This window comes from Neodiprion lecontei, chromosome 4 (assembly GCF_021901455.1).
Source record: "Neodiprion lecontei isolate iyNeoLeco1 chromosome 4, iyNeoLeco1.1, whole genome shotgun sequence".
NCBI classification, from domain to species: domain Eukaryota; kingdom Metazoa; phylum Arthropoda; class Insecta; order Hymenoptera; family Diprionidae; genus Neodiprion; species Neodiprion lecontei.
In genome coordinates this window covers 31,568,966-31,588,831 of record NC_060263.1, presented here as the reverse complement: position 1 = coordinate 31,588,831, position 19,866 = coordinate 31,568,966, and the positions used below count along the sequence as shown (strand labels likewise).

General features: G+C 38.4%; 1 protein-coding gene across 7 annotated transcripts; it reads left to right on the top strand.

Moving 5' to 3' along the window:
- The first annotated feature begins 111 nt into the window (after window positions 1-111).
- LOC107224403 (ubiquitin carboxyl-terminal hydrolase Usp2) lies at window positions 112-18,721 on the top strand. 7 transcript variants are annotated; one of them, XM_015664440.2, is made up of 7 exons: window positions 112-273; window positions 7,687-7,981; window positions 10,049-11,426; window positions 15,591-15,686; window positions 15,841-16,193; window positions 16,696-17,021; window positions 17,566-18,721. In XM_015664440.2, the coding sequence occupies exons 2-7, from the start codon at window positions 7,689-7,691 to the stop codon at window positions 17,880-17,882; spliced, it is 2,763 nt and encodes a 920-aa protein (XP_015519926.2). In that variant the 5' UTR covers window positions 112-273; window positions 7,687-7,688; the 3' UTR covers window positions 17,883-18,721. The 7 variants fall into 7 exon arrangements, with proteins under 7 accessions (XP_015519926.2, XP_015519923.2, XP_015519924.2 ...); XM_015664437.2 differs by lacking the exon at window positions 112-273 and adding an exon at window positions 341-1,022; XM_015664438.2 differs by lacking the exon at window positions 112-273 and adding an exon at window positions 1,078-1,594.
- The last annotated feature ends 1,145 nt before the right edge of the window (window positions 18,722-19,866 follow it).

Below are 19,866 nucleotides of genomic sequence, written 5' to 3'. Positions count from 1 at the left end.
CTAGCGCGGAAATAGAAATAAAGAAGGAATACTCGCGGGAGGGGCAGCAGGGGTATAGAGATAGTGTAAGTCGCAACGGAGAAACGTGGTGAATTATCACACAGAAATTCGGCACCGACACCTTGTCGTAGCAGCCATATTGTTTTCACACACGTTGCTGGTGATCCGGCGGTGGTGTATCTCGTTACCTTACCGGGACTTTCGAAGAACGCACGGGCCTCGGAGATCGTGTCAGTAGTAAACAAACAAAAAAAAAATCAAAAAAAACACAAGGTAAATATAACAGGTGATGCAAAGATTCGGTGCTTCGTTATGTGTCGATTGATCGATCGTCTAGGATAACTTTCAACGAACGAAATGTTGGGAAAATGTTTTATAACAGAGTGAAGTTGGTGAATTTTTGCCTGCTCGTCACGCACGCTGCCGATGGGTTGTGTGAATCGATCGCGGTTATGTTCACCCTATCGCTTATGTAGAACAAGCTCCGCAGTCGACTCTCTCTCTCTCTTTCTCTCTTACTCCTGTCCTCGCCTCAGGGTCGGCTGAAATCTAAATATTTGCCAGGGTGACGTCATCGTCATCAGCTTCCGAATTGGCCCGTCACGTCACGGCGAATCTCCAGGCAACGCGAAACGACTCGCGGAGGTCTCGACTGGCCGTTTCCGTTCCCGATCTTCTCTAACCCAGGCTCTACTAATCTTCGTTCGTTGCTGTTTCTTTGGTTTTTTCCCTTGTTTTCCTTTCCTACCCAAGTGTAGTGGCTTTACAAAACCACGACGAGAATAAAAGAAACGTCCGCGCTCTCGAAATGACCTCGGCTGTCTGGAATATTCTGTCAAATGGAGCAGCGGCTAGCAGTACCTCTACGTTAGTAGCTACATACCAGACGACGATAGTAGTGCAGTTCTAGTGACGCGAGAGAAAAACGTCGTCGAGACACCGCGCGGCGTTTAGCGCGAAATCATAGACAGCCGAAGGAAAGCTGCAAATCCGCGGAATAATACCACGTCGAAAAACTTTCTGTGAGTATTTTCATCGGCAAATGTGTTGCCCATTTTCCATCCTCGTTTAGCGGTGGGCGTATAGGTTATAGCCAAAGAGAGAGACAGCCGCTCTGCCACCGCAACCGGAGAAGTTGGCTTAACTTAAGTCTCAAAAAACCCGTGCGAATCGTACGGACCGAAGAAGCGTGGTGGCTCTAGCTAACTCAAATATTCCCAGCTAACAACTCGAGCTCAGTAAGTCACGGGATTCGATCCCGTACGTGCGCGAGGACACGGTACGCAAATTTACGAGACGAAGTATTTCCTTACCTCAAAGTGCGAGAGGGAAGGTAACCAGGATAGCGAAAGTTAGCAAGATGCGTCATCATTTTATCGAGGCCTACTGAAACACCTGCCGGCCCTGATCCAGAGTCAGGTTGGAGGGGGGGGATCGAGGGAGGGTCGCGTATGCGCGGACGTATGCGTGACCCTTGAAGGCCTACCACGTGGTCGTGGGCCGACTGACTACTGTCTCTTCCTGATAGCATTAATTTGCCGCCGTCATTGCTTCACGGTAGCAGCATCGATTTAACGCTTTTCTCATTACAACAGTGAGTACAGAAATGAATTTCACGTATTCTCCTCACTTTTCTTTTCATTATACGCTATAAATAAATCCCCCAATTCCGAATATATCCTCGCGAGTTTCTCGAGTTTAATCCGGAATAGTGAAATCCGATTCTCTGATCGGAAGAGAATTTCTTGTCGAGTCATCTTCAATGCCTATTTTTATCGACGTATTTGTTATCTCGAAAGGTATTCGACCGCTCAAGGGTGGGTGTACGATTTTGCGGGAGCGGCAATGTTTTTCAATAAGAGCCTGTAGAAACTACGTTTATGTATACATTATATACGTATGTCGTATGTGTGATCCTGTGTTAACACCGCCCTGGCGTATATACGCATACAATGTTTGTACATATATTTGCGTTTGCGTAACTGATTGTCAGCTTCATTCTTTTACCCCATGATGTAACAATTTTTTAACCATCCTACCTCATCCTTTCTGCAAAATTGTAAGAACTGCTGTTTACCACCAGCCGTGCAAAGCTCAAGTGCAAATGATCCTTGCGCAACGACTAATTACAACAATCAAGTTACCGCGGATTTTTATCATAATCTCACGATGGTTGTACGTATCTAAATGCAAACAGCGTTTAATTATCTGAGCGTCAATCAGCTGCTTTATCGCCCACGCACGTAAGTAATAAATTGGACGTGTTTAAAGAGGGCTACCGATTTATGCATAAGAATAATAAGAAGACACGTGCTGGAGGACGTGAGTCGCGAAATTTCAATTTTTTTTTTTTTTTTTTTTCACAATCGTCACATACGAAATCTCAAATGATATTTTTGCGATGATGAAATGATCTTATGTACTATTTTAATTTATAATCGTATATCAAGAATTTCACAAACTTTACAGATTTTTTTTTCTACCTATACACGTTCACGTCTTCCTAGACTATATATATTTATATCAACATTGATTGATACCCAAGCTTCAGGTGATCTTCGATAGAATGCGAAAATGTTTCTTACACCCAATGATTCGATATATTCAAAGAAATTTTGTTGCCAATGTATTTGTAAATTTTTTCTTCCCATCTTTTGACATATACCTTGAAAATTTATGTATACAATCGAGCCTGCAGACTTCAATTTATATTTTTATATCATTTCCGAAGGACTCTGCAATTCATATGTGTATAATCTGTGTGTATATTTTATTTTGAAATACAAATTTTTCGCATATATCGAACGTGAATATATCGCTCTCTGCGGGTTATCCGCGATATTTGCCATAACTTTTTGCAACGTGCGAAGTTGAGAAATAGATCAGGAAAGAGAGAGGAAAAAACGTTGCACAAATGTCGAGAGCATAAATAACATTGACAGGGAAGTAATATGTGTATGTATTGCAAAAACTCGAAGCCGTGCGAACCGCAATTGGTATTGCAAAAGAGAATTTTAAAAAACTTGCACATAGCAGGGACTGAAACGCGCGGTAATAATATTTGTTGGAAAATTTCGTGCAGAAGTTATACTACATGTATGATGTTCTCCGTAGACGGATACTCGTTGGTATGTCTAAAATGAAAAATGGCGAGCTGCCAAACATTGAGAAAATTGTTTGAAACATTCTCTCTGCCTCGTTTACAATTAGAGTTGGTCAGTATACGACTGTGCCTGCGTTATAACGTATTTAAGCTGCTACGCCATTTGGTCCGCTATGTTCCCCGTTTTTTCTTCAATTTTGGGTTTCGTACGACACGTGACCAAAGCCGCAAACATGTTGTGATTCAGAATTATTGCGAAAAAAAAAATTCTTTTGTAACGTGAATCATAGACATTATTCGATTCGTTTGCGGTTCTTTCAAAGCGGCAATGTAATAACGTCACCGTCGTGTTCCGCATGCATCAATGTTCCTTTGATGTATGAGGTAAGTAGCTGTGTCGTCTAGTCACGTGTCGTCCGCCGTCATTGACACACCTAAATGACAATTCGTTATACGTCAGAATCACAAGTACGCGATTATACGTACGTTCGTAATTTTTTTTTTACTGCTGTTTCTCTTTTTAAAATCTTTTTCATCGTCTATTGTTACATAATAATTTGTTGGAACTAAACGTCATAGAAGTACGTGAGTTGTTAGAAGGAGAGTAGCAGCTGCTATAATAGCTCGTTGTAGAACCAACTGATCAAGTGAACGTTAATTAAAATCATCACAGCGTATAACAAACGCGTTTACGGCGGACTTTCGATTGCGGAGAACCTGGAATATTGAAAATAATTATATTGCTGATTTTTCCGGCGTGATATGAATTTTTGCCCGGCAGCTGTAAACCTGCGATCACTTTTTTAATCTATTGTACCGAATTCGGATTCGACAAAACAAAATACCGCCGCGCTCTAATTAGAGACGACGCTATAGTAGGTGTATAAAATATCTGCGTATCCCACTTGATTCTTACAAAGTAACAAAACCGTGATCAGCTGTGCCGGAAATTGATTGAAATCCATCAAAAGAAATGGGTATAATATTCAGAATCTTTATTTTTCAACCTCAAACTGCATTTCAATTTTTTTTCCTACTAAACTGAAATTCAAATTTCTGATTCTCAGCCCGTGTAACGAACGCCGTAATATTTGTTACGCAATCCGTTATCGTTATCGGTTAAATGCTTTCTTTCAGTGTACGTAGATGATAACTAAATTCACTTTTCACTAAATACGTTGATACACAACGATTTAACAATTGTCATTTTGATTTGCTACACGTTGTCACGAAGAGTAAGAAAAGAAAAAAAAAACATATTTCTTTTTAATAACGCATACACACGAATAGATAACACGTGGATGGAACGATTTGTACAACGTCTAATCTCTTCATTACGCAAGAAAGATTCTTTGCTGTTGTAATTAATTACCCGTATATGTATACAGTCATTACACGTACCGATATGTCTATATACAAAACATGTAAATCACATTATATATAGGGATATTATTTCTATTTTTGTCACATGATTATAACATCAGCGATGTCCATTGCCTCGAATACTCGACTGTATTCCTTTCTTTTTTTTTTTTTTTGCCTGTTTCTTTTTTTCATCTCCTGTTAGATCACTTTACCTTATACGCGTACGTACCTACATCGCGGTAGGTATGTATATGTATTTCGCTCATTCGATCATTTAGTATGTTTTATAGGTATGTGGACGCATATAATACACCTACAGCACAAGCGCTTCGTTGATTACTTTTTTTTCGCACTTTAGCGCGCGAGACACGTGTAGCAGTAAACTACTGCACATTTTTTGCTTACGCCAGACCGTTGAACATTCCACGGGTTATTTTTAGCGATTCGTTTTGTTAACATTGAAATTATCGAATCAATTAAAATCATATTTATAAAATCCTTGCTGACCCCAAGATGATGCGAGAATTTACATAATTATACATCCGATTGCGAATATTCTGGTATCAACTTTGCTTCAAACTCTTGTATACACCTGATGTATAGTTTATATATAAAATTATCGCAACGCCAGTTATTTTTTTAGTCGACTGTTGTTGAAGTTGTACATCTTCTTTCTAAGCAAAAGATGACACGACGAACGGTTATTATATGCTGTAACATTCGAAAATCATTCGTTATATAAACACTTTTTAGTACTAGGGCGGAAAAGTCCACTTGTTTCACTCGGATGCTCTCTTTTGTACCGTCGCAGAAACGATTACATTACGCAAGGATCAACGCAGGCAAAAACAGACGCGTAAATCATACTGGTGTTACATAAAAATACTTTAACCATTATGACTTGACACGGTATTCGCTGCCTTATTATATTCTGTAAAACGGTGTATCAGGAAGCAGATTTTAATCATCCCGTAACAGCGAGCGAGCGTTCAAGCACGAATGAGTCGAAACCGGAAGTGGATGTTTAGCTTGGTGAATCGCATGTATGTACAGTTCCTACGATTGTGAAAACGACTCAACCAATAACGGATCGTCTCTTAAATACTAGTCTGTCAACGCGTTGATCGTCGTCTCATACGTTTATCTATACATATAATTATTAATATCGTTTGTATATTATCGTTATTTTTTTGTCATCTTATTTCCTGGACAATCCCACGGCGAGCAATCGTAATCCGCGCAATAAAAAAGCAGGCCTACTGGATTATCATGATATCGAAAAAAAAAGATTTCGAGTATTATATGCCATGCAAGGCATTCCGTGCCAACTTCACCATCGCCTTAGCTTTATAATCACTTCGGATTTGATCTGTGGATCATATTTGAACATGAATTTATATATTTGGGTATCTTTGTCTCAGTTCTGAAATGTATTTGTAGGTCTCTCAGAGTTTTTTTTTTTTTATATCAATTATAGAAAGTTTCTTGAATTTTAAAAGTTTTTCGAAGTATTCGAAATTTTACGTCAAATAGGGAATTTATTTCTGTATCTTCTTCTTATTAAACCGATCATCAAAAGATTTTGTTATTGTTAATAATCGCATATTGTCATTGATTTATTGATACCACAATCTTATGAACAAAATACAGTGTAAATGTTTTTGAAAAGAACGTATCAGTGAAAAAGAAGTTTTTACTTACATACGTCAAAAATGATCCGAGACGTGGTACACGGAGAGAAAAATCTGAGAAAAATTACCCTGCTGTTACTATAATCGTGATGTAAAAGACACCTAATGCAGTTTTTACGGTGCTGCATCAGAAAAATGCGTCGTCACATTTTAAATTTTATGCTGCCGAAATACATAGTTTCTAAGCAAGGTAGTAATTTTTTTCATAAAAACCCATAATTTTTGTAACTGCATCAATCAAAACTGCATTAGGTGTCTTTTACATCACGATTATAGTAACAGCAGGGTAATTTTTCTCAGATTTTTCTCTCCGTGTAAGGACTAGACCGTAGTCGAGTTGGCATGGAATACCCTATTTAGGTTGTTTTCGCATTGATTGTTTCTTAACCGCATCCCGTCCCTCCTCTTCCTCCTTGTACTTATTGTGAATTCATGAAAATTATATTTCTGGTCTGATCATTTGCGGGGGTTGATTGGCCTAAAATCATTGCGGTTTTATCAAATTGTCGTATTCGTAAGCTAAGAAAGCTCTTTGGAAATACCAAAATAGAAATTACTGTAATTATAGACAAAAACTTAGATATCGATAGATGCGTCTCTACGATGGCTTGTTTAATTCAGAAAACTATATTTTCTACACAATTACTGAATTAGACTTTGTTTTCACGGCAGTATTCAATTAAGTAAGTATTGTCACTTTTTCGTCATAATTAATATCCACATACCGTTGTAAATTTAAATATTCGCCGATGCCGACCTGATGGAAAAAACGTGTTTCATTGTTAGTTAATCGAAATAAAACGAAGCATCGTACAAGAGTGAAATCAAGCATCGATATCTAACCTTTTGCTCATAATTGTTGTAATTAATTAAAAAATGTTTATATTCGTATAAATGAAACGACTGAAACGAATCAGTTTCCGGCCAACCAACAACCCCTTGACCATTCAATGATTTAAATCACACATATACCTCGAGGCATGTATGTACATTAGACTGGACCAAAAAAATTGACTATTTTTTTTTTTTTTAAAAATATATTGAGAATATCATTCAGTATGGCAAAAAAAAAATTTCATGAAATTTTAAGCCCTTAATATTAACTTTACATTCATTGATTCGTTAGTCACGAAATTCCAAATAAAAAAAGTCAAATCGAGAAATTATATCAATTTATTAAGCTTAATTACTCGGAAACGGCTTGTCTGACAAAAATCTATAATCAGACCTTTTTTGTAGGGAATTTAATTTTATAAAGGGATAAGTGAACATAAATTTTTTCACTTCAATATTTCGACAGTTCTGACGTAAAACATCAAATTATTACTAAAAATCAAAAATAGCGATGATAGACCTCTTAAAGTTAATATTAAGAGCTTAAAATTTCATGAAATTTTTTTTTTGCCATACTGAATGATATTCTCAATATATTTTTCAAAAAAAAAAAATAGTCAATTTTTTTGGCCCAGTCTAATGTACATTGTCTATGTTCGAAATATAAACGAAATCATTGTTCGTGGCTTAAAGCAATGGCGTACAACAGAGGGGGGCATGCCGGCGCGGTTGCAGTATCGTACAGCACGAACGCGATGCCCACACCTTTGTCACCCAGGCGGTATTTTAGGGGTTCCGGTGTGAGCACCACAACATCTGGGGTTGGCAGTTCTGTATCGTCAAAGCTCGCCTCGTACAGAACTTCCGGATCTACCAATTTCTTCGACCGTTCGACCAACTTCTACAGTTCCGGTTCCGGCTACGGCTCCACTCATCAATCTAGCTCGTACTCTTCCTGCGACTATCGTCGCCTCTGTTCACCCGCCAGGTAACCTGAAATCTCTGCTTTATTCCGTTATCATTGCTGTGAAATCTGTCGATATTTGTCACCGTTGTTATTCGAAATGTCGTGTGTTCGAGTTTGATGTGAGAAAAAACTAAAAGAAAAATTAAAAAATCATCTTTTCGAATCTACACATTATTTCAATTTTTCAGGTCCATTCCATTTTTATGTTCGTTCAACAAAACACGTTTTCCCATAGCATATTGAAGTTAGTAACGTTATCGTAACGATTCATGCTGAGGAAAAATCGTTATTATGCGATTTTGGAATTGTCTGATATTCGGTAAACCGTAATCAAACAAGACACGATCATATCGCAAAATCTTAGTTACTTCAAAATTATTGTACAATTGAGAAAATAGTGACTTTTTACCCAATGTTTCGTTACGATAACGTTACAAACTTCAACTTCGTATTTTCCTGGACTTTCGCCTCTGGGTAATGCGACTTTTAATGTACCACAGATTTTCATATAAAATTTAGGTCAGCTGAGTCACGCGATATTATCCGAGAGTAAACGATGCAATCGATGCCTCAGTGTTCCTGGTGCCGAGTTCGTTGAATTCGTTTAACGGCTCACACCCCAATTCGAAGCATCGTTACAATTCTAGTACTTGTTTTCCCGAAACAAAAAGATTTAATCTTCATTTCCTCGAGAGTAAATACACACATATTTTTCCGGAATGACACGATTATCTACACATAGTCATGGCCGACGAGTAAACAACTTTTAAACGTCTGCCCGATGCATGAAAAGAAACAGCAACGAAACTCGGTTACGAATTCAAAACGTTTTTATGTAATCCGCTGATCGATTCAGTCGCGTAAGTCGTCGGTCAAAGCGACGTGGACGATCGTTTTTCCATCAACGCCGACGGAATAAATATCAAACATATATTAATGAATGAATAAAACTGATAAGAACAAAAGAAAATGCGATAAAGAAAAACAGGGAATATAAAATAAATTTGAAAGTTTCGGTGTGTGTAATAATAAAACTAGGTACACATATGCACAATGTACATACATTTCCGCTGCAACATGGCCGTATAATTTCATGTATTGGAACGGCCTTACGCACTGCAGTGAATGTAGCCTCTACGTCCTAGATTTAAAACTTCCGGTCAAAAATATTTTTGGCAAGCACTGAACGGGATAGATAGAATAAAGATTATTATTTCTGCATCGTAGAACGTCTTCTGGCTTATGTTAAATTCGTTCGGCCACTTTACAAATTAATTCCGATCAACCAATTTTCGTTTTCCAATTTTCACCCTCAAGACCAAGTGCGCATCATCCTCATTTATACGGTAATCAAATTATGATCGCATTTGTTTAAATTATATTGTACAGTTGTCTATTCTTTGTTATGTAGTTATTTATTCAGAATGTCCTTAATAGATGTTTGGATCACGATATGCATGTGCGTAAAAACATGTTTACAAGGTACAGAGAAACTTATACCGTAAAAAAATACATTCTTACACCGTAACATTCCTCTCACTCGGAGGTACCGCAATTACCGGCACGAACGCAGTAAAACTACATTTTACGTTGTATACCCGTCGAGAATAAATCTACCTATGTATATACATACGTCCATAGTGCAGTACAGTTTTGTCCGTCCATTAAACTGTTTTGCAGATTTGTTTCGGGTTCTTGATCACGATGTTATATATTTTTACACAGGTAGAGTTTTACTTTTCATCAAGCAATAAATTACATGTTTGTATCCGAATATTGAGCAGTTTTTTTTTGTATACCTTTACGATTACACCGATACCACGAGTCGGAAAAGTCAAAGTGGCAAGTTGGTGTAAAATTTCTTGTAATCTCAAGCACACACACACACACACACACACCTTTGCAATGGTTATTATATACCCTTACGCGAATGCATGCCAGTAGACATTGAGCGGGTTGCATAACCAGTGCAGCCGTAACATTACTGGGAGCCCTTGGCCATCGGCCCGAAAGATTGTTGGCGGGGGGCGGTTGGTCGGTTGGGTATAGAGAAGAGTGGTAATTCGCAACGGTTGCTTTTATTCGCAGGTCGCTATCAGTCTCGTCTGCGTCTTACTCGGACACGGGCAGCGGTGGTAGTGGTTGTGGTCCAGGAAGCGGAGTGTTGTCGGGTGCTGGTAGATATTCCTCGTCATCCTCGTCATCGAGGGATCAGCGAAACAGCGAGGCTCGTGAAACCCTAGGCAGTTTGGCGGCCTCGACAGCGGACCTTATCGCGAAGTATTCGCCGGCTAATTACGTGCCAAATATATCGGGCAGCAACGAACGACACGGAATCGGGAAAGCCACGGTCAACGGATACGGGACCGCCGGACCGTTGGGGACGAGTCCTGGGGTGCATTCGTCGAGCTCGAGCTCGATCGTCGGGGGAAACGCGTCCAGCGCGAAGAACCATCTATTCACCGGCAACGAATCGACGACCTCGAACACGCTGCTCCAAGGCCGACCACCCAGGGCATTGAGAAGATCTCCGATCGGTAGCAACCTGATTGGCAGCAATCATGCGCAGCCGGACAGCGCGGCGACAGAGGTAACGGGGACGTCGCAAAAGGGGCCTAAGAACGACGACAACAACAATAACAGTAACAGTAACAACAACAACGAATACGAATACGAACACGAATACGGAAATTGTACCGAGGGTCTGCAGTCGAGAGCTGCCAGGCTGCAACCGCCTGCAGTCGATAACATTAATACCACACGGTGTTACGAGACAAATGGTGCCGTTACGTGCCCTTCGAGAATCCCTGAATCAAACGGGTTACAGAAAACCAATTCACGTCCCTCTAACTCTTGTCTCGCTGACGATGGCGTTGATGCTGACGTTGATGATGATGGTGTGAACGTTAACTCGGTTTGTATTTATCGGCCGGTAACTAACACGTCTAACAATTCATTGACTAACACTCTATTAACGAACAACAACAACGCCGATCGTAACGCCGATGACGAGAACGCGGCTGGAACTTGCCGAGTTCACGGAGCCGAAGACGACGAAGGTTTGCTCGGTGGAAGAAACTCAACGGCGACCAATCGTTTGAACGGATTTTTAACGCCCGAAGATCCGAGTTCTGATACAGAGCTAGGGATAATATCCGGTGGTGGCCTTATCGATGAGAGTAGCGGCGATAACGTCGCCTCCTTACTGGATACCATTTCAAACGATCCGGTAAATGGTTTCAACTCCGCGGTACGAAAACCCGTCGTTTCTCGACCCAGCGGCGTGAACCACGCCGGAGATAATACCTCGTCCTTATCCTCGTTACCTTCCACCTCGAGACGGGGTGACACTTATCCCGGTAACGGAAGTACCAGTAACGCGGCAAACGGAATTGCTGGAAATAACTCACAAACGGCTACTGCGGCCACCCATCAAAACATCTATCGCGGTATCAACGATCAAATCGTAAGTGACATGGATTTTTTTTTTTGGTTTGTTTGTTGCCCTGTGGTCGTCTAAGGGGTTCCGTACACCTTTAATGCATTGCTGCACATTATCGATCCTCCGTTTTGTCCGTGCTGCATGCGTCATACGCTTGACGGATTTGTTAAACAAAATTTTAGTGAACAATCGTTCGATGTATCTAACAAAGATCCGGTTACTGTGGCATACAAAGCATTTTCAATGCTTCTTCTGTTTCCTGTTTTGAGGTTCAGACTCTGGACTGAACTCCAAAGAAATTTATGTAACTTTTACGTCAAGTTATACGTAGCAAATCTAGAACCAAGTTTTGTACGCGACCGTTGTATTTTGTTCCTTTTACACATTTGAGAGTGTTCACTTTTTGTTATTGATTCTTCGAAGAAGTTGGAAAATTCATTTACATTGAAAAGTTTAAATCAAGTTAGTCCCATGCTGGGTACTTGTATATTCAGCATAACTTTTATTCTTCCGAAAATTTATCAATTCGGTAAAATCTCAGACTCCGAATGCAATTCCCATGAGCATGTTGACTTCCGTAAAGGTGTATACGGACCCCTTAGAGTCGGAAGCGTCTGGTTTTTACTTTACTTCTATGGTAAGATTGAATAGAAACTAAATGATATATAGTAGAAAAGTCGTAGACGAACGTGTAAATAATCGGTAAGTATCGTAGCGTTCCTGTATTTATTTATTTATTTATTTCACTCCCTTGCTTCTCTGCCAGGGTACCTTTACGCAATTTAAGACCCGGGATTGAATATCTAACGTGCATAACAGAACGGCGGGCAAGGTATTGCAGGTATAAGATATATGTAGGTTGCGCATTGAAAATAGCTGCTCAGTTGATGTAGCATGTAGGTAGGTGTAAATGCACACTTATGCTAGTTATAATAAACTTTATGAGTCAACTGGTTGGTGCAGAAACTTCATGCTGCGAAGTATGTTCCGATGTAAAGTCTCGATTCGCATTATAAGATTGCTCGTTGTGCGGCCTAATAAGAAACCGATAAAATCGGATCGTTGAACGACAAATATTGAACACTCGGAGTAGCGAGCGTTTCATTAAATTATTTTTTTTTTCTTTCTTGATGATTATACCGTTGCTGCGCAGCCCGCCACAACCACCTCATAAATATCAAGTGGCTACTATATTCGCGACAAGCACACGTGTCTTTCGTTTGGTCCGATCATTTACTTCATTTAGAAAGGTTCGCTCTGTGATATACGATATAAATATAATTCTTGTGTCGACTAGTGGAACAGTGGGACACTATTTGTCTCCTCTTCGTCGCTTATGCCAGTAGCTTCTACACGTGTATAATGTATAGGTAACATATATAGTAGAGTGTAGACAAATCCGGACGAGCGGTGGTCCGCATAGGCATGTATTCTATTGAACTATAGTATACCTACATGGGAGGACAGCTCGCCACTTCACTGGGTCAAGTATAGCTGCTGTTGAAGAAACGACTACAGAGATTGAATTCAAGCCAAACATCGAACAACGAGAATTCTGAAAGTTCGATGCATTTTTCTATTTCATTTATAGTAGAACTCTCCATTCAAATAGGATTGCAAACTTTAACATGTATAAAAACTCGTAAAACGTGTTGATCAGAAAAATTCTCAACTAATTGTAAGAGAAAGATAAGATTGCTGGCCAGCTTCTGTTGGTCGTTTCATTTGTAACGAATTACAAATTGCGAAGAATGAAAAAACGTAAGGACAGTGAAGCTTTAGCTGGCAGGTAGAATTTTATCTGAGAAAATGAAAGAGGCGAAGAAAAAATTCACTGGGAGTGTCGAAAATTCGGTCAGAGTGACCGGAGCTTTGCGATGATTCTGTCCTCCCGTCAAGTAGTAAGATTTATTAATAGACTACTACTTTGCTGGTGATCGTTGAGCTTTTAGACTTTGAGGATTCGAAGTGAGTTTGTTCGCTGGTTCGCGTCGGACGAAATTATATGCTTGTATAAGATTTGCGTCGGTGTCGGTGCACCGTGTATTTGTTCTTATATGTATACCCAATCCTAGATTTCGGGGTAAATTAGAATTTTTTTTTAAACTGGGTTTAAAAAAAAAAAAATATAAACAAAACTATAACGAACGAATGCTCAAGATGTGATGAAAGAACAGAAGACTTTCCATCCTTCTTCTTAAGTTCAATACTTTCTTCGTCGTCAAAACCGGGGGTTCAATACGAGTAAAATATTAAACTGGCTTACGTAGAACTCGTGGGTTGGGGTTTGTGGTGCGTTTGGACCGCCGCCGCACTTGGCGTCGGTTATGCTTTCGCGCTTGGCGTCGCGGCGCCCCTCGAAAATCGCAAACGCGTCGCCGTTCCTGCTGCTTGCGCTGCTGATACTGTTGCCCACTGCAATTACGTAAGATCTAATTACGCTAGTATTCGGGTCGCGACAACGACGACGCAAACACGTGCCGTTGATCGCAGATTTTCGCACTCATACGACAGACAGGTGAGTCCAACTGTTTGCACCTCTCTCTTTTCGCGCTTAATCGGTGATATGTTAGGAATTGAAGCGATCGATGGACGGGCATATCTAATTTAAGCGATAGATGGAACCAACTCCGAAAATTTGAAGATATCGTTGACGTAAATTTAATTGTATTTATTTATTTAGTTTTGCATCATAAAAAAAAAAAATTATAGACGACTGGTGAGGGTAAAGAAGTTATTTGATTGTATTGTTCCCTTCGTTCGCATTTTTAGGCCTATGAAATTGTTGCAATTGCTGTTTGATTTTTTCATTCAATAGTTTGATGCAAGGTTTGAATCCAGTTACGAACTACTTTTTTTTTTACGTACTGTATAGAACTTTAACGGTCATAAAATCGAAGAATCCTGCCAAGTTATAACGTCACCGGAACTACGAAGGCTTCACACTTTACCTGCGCTTCTGCAGTAGTTGCATTTTCTTATTCTATCTATACTGCATATCTAACATGCATTTTATTGCCAATGTAGGTTGGTACATCGGTGAGATGAAATTTCGAAGCAGTATTTCAATTTTTGGGTCATCGTGTATTGATAGTTAATTGTTTTCAATTTCCAAAAATTAGGGCAATAGTCGTGCAAACTTGGTTTTTGTTCTTTGTTTTATACGGATTGTGATATTTTGTCACCCGGTAGTTGTCAATAGCCACTACTTACATCGATAATTTAATCAGCATGGTCAAGTAGGCCCACGTTAATCGTATGATAAGAAAATGAATTTGATAACATAATGATACAGTTTTACTTTCTCCGTCGCCCTATAATTAAAGGCTTAAGTATGTTCTATTTATAATTCACCTGTAATATTTATGAAGTCGATAACTAAACCTTGCCCGTATCTTTCTACTTTTTCTTTCCATAGCTTTTTATCATGTTATCGATATCAATCGTAATTCGTATTATGCAATATAAATTGATGAGATTTTGTAATATTGATGAAGTTGCGCATGTAGCGTCCAAAGTTATAAGTATAAAACATCGTCGAAAAACAGGGGAGCGAATTGAAAACAACTGGTTGTATAAAAATAACTATCGAATTATTGTACAATATACATTCTCATTCAGCACAAGTATTAGTCAAGTTTTCACCAAAGCGCTGTTATGTGACAGCTATAGAAATAAAAGGTATGCAATTTAATTATTTATAAATTTTTATTTCTCTGCCTTGCATCTGATCACAGATGCAGCGTCCTTATTTTTTGCTTCGTGTTTTTTCAGTTCTTCAACTCACAAACAGACATTAACTCATGCTTTTTAACGCCTTCTATACAATTATTATCGAGTAACACATATCCATATCCATTATCCTTTGACACTATCGAAGATTAATACATGCGCGAAAAACTTACCGAAAGACATTTAAAACTTCAGAAAATATCTGTAATTTACTGTTATTTCACGTTCTACGTCTTTCTTCCGATTGTGCACTGAACATTACGAGACATTACCGATATTACACGTAAATATTTTTTCACGGACTCTAGACTGTAGGCGAATGTACATTATACAGAATTATGTAATGAAAAAAACTATTCAAAAATTAAAGTTCAACGAGAATAAGTCATTCGAACACTCTAACTTACCAACTATTATATTATAATAATAATTTGTAAAATATTATTTCAATTACAGGAGGGAAGTCCGACGATTCGGGCACCGCGCAACCGGTTGCAGACTCCTCGAGACGAACGATGTGGATTGAACGGCCTCCGAAACATCGGAAACACAGTTAGTATTGTCCATTACCTTATGCAAAATTCTTTACATTCAATATTATACAACTTTTTACTTACGTGAACTATGCAATTGATGACTGTTCACTGCTATTCATATTGAAAAGAATCAAAGACAATGGGCATCTATATGAATGACTGTATTTCAGTGTTTTATGAACAGCGTGATCCAATGTCTGAGCAACACGAGACCGCTGCTGGAGTATTTAGTAAACGAGCAGTATCTAGCTGACATCAACACCTCGACATCAGGCATGAAGGGTGCCCTGATCAAGGCGTTCTCTCAGGTGATACAAGAACTCTGGGAAGTGGGTGGAGAGCATGTTGTCAATACAACTTCCCTCAAATCTCAAATCCAGAGATTCGCTCCTCGCTTTATGGGCTACAGTCAGCAAGACGCCCAGGAGTTTTTGAGATATCTTCTCGAAGGACTGCACGAAGATGTTAACAGGGTCACCGTCAAACCGCAGCCCATTCACACGGATATACCCGAACATTACACGTAAGATGACGTTACTATAAAAATGAAGAAATGAAGATGGGTTGTGAGAAATATGAAAAATCGGATACATTTAGAAATTTTTTTTGAAAATTTCGTATTTAGATTGCAGTTCTCACATTTTTTTCAGTTGTATCTCAACTTCAACGAAAACGGGTCTGATCCGAGATTCTGCTTGTGTCATGATCCCTGGATCATTTTATCTTCAATCGTAATGGCAGGTGTATAATGTGAACATTGAGCGTATCGGACACAATTATTTCTTGGCTCGTAATGCATAACTACTGAATCTTATGGTTACAGGAAAGTCAGAGAATTAAAAAAGAAAGTTCGGAACTGCCGTTGATTACTCTCGAATAATAAAGACCAAAGCAACTGAAATATACAGATCGATTTCATACGTCATTTGAATAATTATTCATCACTAGTAAAATGGAATTGTTTATTACGCATCAAATGGTAAAATAAGTCTTGTTTCATTATCTATAAATATTTTTCACTGCAGGGATAGCCAGAAAGCTGCTGAAAGCTGGAAGCGATATCTAAGAAACGAAGACAGCACGATCGTCGACGTATTTGTCGGACAGCTGAGATCCTCGTTGCACTGTACATCCTGCGGTCACGTTTCTGTGACTTTGGATCCATTCTGGGACTTGAGTTTGCCCATCCCGACGAGGAGCGGTACAGTAAAGCTGAATCAGTGTCTGGAGCATTTTACTAAGGAGGAAGTACTTGACGGTGACGAAAAGCCGACCTGCTCCAAGTGTCAGATGAGAAGAAAGTGCACGAAAAGTTTCAGCATCCAAAAATTTCCAAAGATATTGGTTATTCGTATCCTTTTAAACGCGTTTTTGGAATTTTCAGTATCTTCGCATAATGCGTTTTACATTTTCATATTCGTAAAACACTACATTACCTGCATTGCGAAATCCAATTTGACTCAGATATTTATGTGTTAGAATATTGAACCGACAAGGGTAATCAAAGGTAGCCAATAGTTTGAAAACTGTTGGTAAAGGCATCAAATAATTTTTTGAGACTGACGTGATCTACTTTACCAATCGATTATTTATGAATGTCAGTATCGGATATATTTCGAAAACTCGATTGCCGTTGTTAATTCTAAAGAAAGAAGAAAATTCTGGAGAAAAAGAGAAATGGGAAGAAAAATATCTGTTCATTGCTCGATTTTATATACTTTGCTTATATAGGTATAAATCAGGTTTCAGGTGAAATTCTTATTTTATCAATTCTCTTGTTGAATTAACTGCATTTGTTGCAGAATTTTTCATTATTGCCAATTTTGTATTGATCCCTATTCTCCAAGGACAAATTCATTATGTCGGATTTTCCCATGACCGAAATCAACGATCAGATTTGAAACGTTTCTCCCCCATGGAACGTTTTCGTGGTAAATTGAACGTTTTAGTTGATTTTCCACTGACCGGTTTGGACCTGAGTGCCTTTTCTGCACCGAGAGTGGCCGGTTGTACCTACAACTTATATGGAGTGGCAAATCACTCGGGGACAACTTATTCGGGGCACTATACTGCCTATTGTAAACATCCTTACTCGGGAGAGTGGCATGAGTACAACGACAGCAGAGTGTCTTCAATAGCGGCAAGATCAGTCGTCTCCAGCGAGGGATACGTATTGTTCTATGAACAACAACCACATAGCTCTAATTTGTAACATTTCGCTACGCTTAGAACCACCTTGCCTCTCAGTACCTCAGGTTCATAACCTCCCGATACCATCTTTGGTTCGTAGAATTTCTTTTTTCAATCACAAGCGACTCAACACCGTAAAGTTGCAAGAATTTAATTGTATATTTATTTATTATTCGTTGCGGTTGATAGCATTTTTATTTTATACAAAACGTTTTAACCATAATAATTATCGGGTCATCTTTGCACGTTCTAAATTGTTATCATTTATTGACATACGCTACTTTTTATGACGGGACATGTGTAAATGAAACCAAAAGAAAAAAATGAAAATTGAGAAAATTAAAAAAAAAAAGGAAAATCATAGACTGAATTAGGCGTAAATTATTTGTTCATATAATTTGTCAAGTTTCGGATTCGGAACATTGATTCGTTGCTGAAAATCGCCTGATGCAGGACTTTATATTTGTCGTTTAGGGACGAAACAATTATTCGATCGACCCATTGATTTTTGCTATTGGTTTGACGTAATTGAAATCCTTACAAAACTGAATTTACGTGCTTTAAGTTGTTACATATATATTTTTTTTCTTTGTCTATTAAATTTTTAACTTGTCGAAGTGATAACCCGTGTATAGGTAGCTGCTTTGAAGGCTGTCGACGAAACTAGTTCTTTTACCCTATACCTCACACCCCTTTTCATCGATTCTCTTGGTAGTTTATACTAATATGTCTAGATCTGATTACTTTTGTAAAATATTTTGTTTAATTATTGCAGTCAAAGAGTTATTTATTTAATTTATGAAAACAGATGAAAAAAAAAGAGTAATGACTATGGAAATAAAAATATTAATATATACGATATTTATGGACATAATATATATTATTATACGTATATTAATACATTACGAATAAAAACCTAACAAAAGTTGATTATTGCAAATAAAGAAAAAAGGTTCTTGGATATATCTCTGCAATATTCGTACGAAGAAAAAACAAAATACCTTACAGTTTTGCAGCGATAATCGATTCACGCATGTTATTACCGTTGTTATTCGAATGATTGTGGGAACGGAAAATTTCAACGCAACTTTTACTTTTGTAATTCTTCAATGAAAGAAGAAGAACAAGCTGAACGTTAAAATGTAATGAGTTTTCAACTAATATCTATAGATTGAATCTGTACAAAAAATTGTTTTTGATAAAAAACAAAAATCGTGAAACTGAAGACAGGTAACTATTCTAACCCGAGAATAACGTAAATTTGATTTGAGCTAAATAGGTTCTGTGAGATAATGCTCTCCCATTGCAGACCAATATTGCATTGCATATTTTAATTTATCGTTAATTTATTTTCGCGTTAACGATCCTTCTTTGTACAGCGCAACCCTAATAATCGGCTGTACACGCTGTAAGATACATTCGTCGCAGTTCCGAAGGAGAAAACGTGTAGTTATTAACAGTTACACGTATATGTGACACACGTGAAGGTAAAACGTTATTAATAGTTGTATAGTTAAACTACATTTGCGGTACCGCTGCTTCTAGCTTAGTTCCGCAAACAATTACGGAGGCCAGTTTCCACCTCGTTCTAGATTTCAAACTGATAAAGTTTGACGACTATTAAGGCGCGGTAACTCGATAGGTACATCGCCAAATTATTCTCCCTTTGTATAATATTGTGATAATATGAAACAGGGGTTACTAATTTTAATGCAATTAATGCGAACACACGTCTTTTAATATTTTACAGTTAGCCGTGGTTATTCAGCAAAGCAAAGATATATTATTCTTCTTTAATTTTTTAACTATTCGTAAAACATTACATTTTTTTTGTTCGTCTCGGTTGATTACCTTTTTGGTTTTTTTTTTCTCTGTAAAATATGCGTAGAACACACATGGAAACGGTACTTGACCTATTGAAACTTATATCGTCGGACATTACGTTGCTGCGTACCTAACACGTGGCTCAAAAAGGCTGAAATGATGACCAATGTTATGCTCGGTTA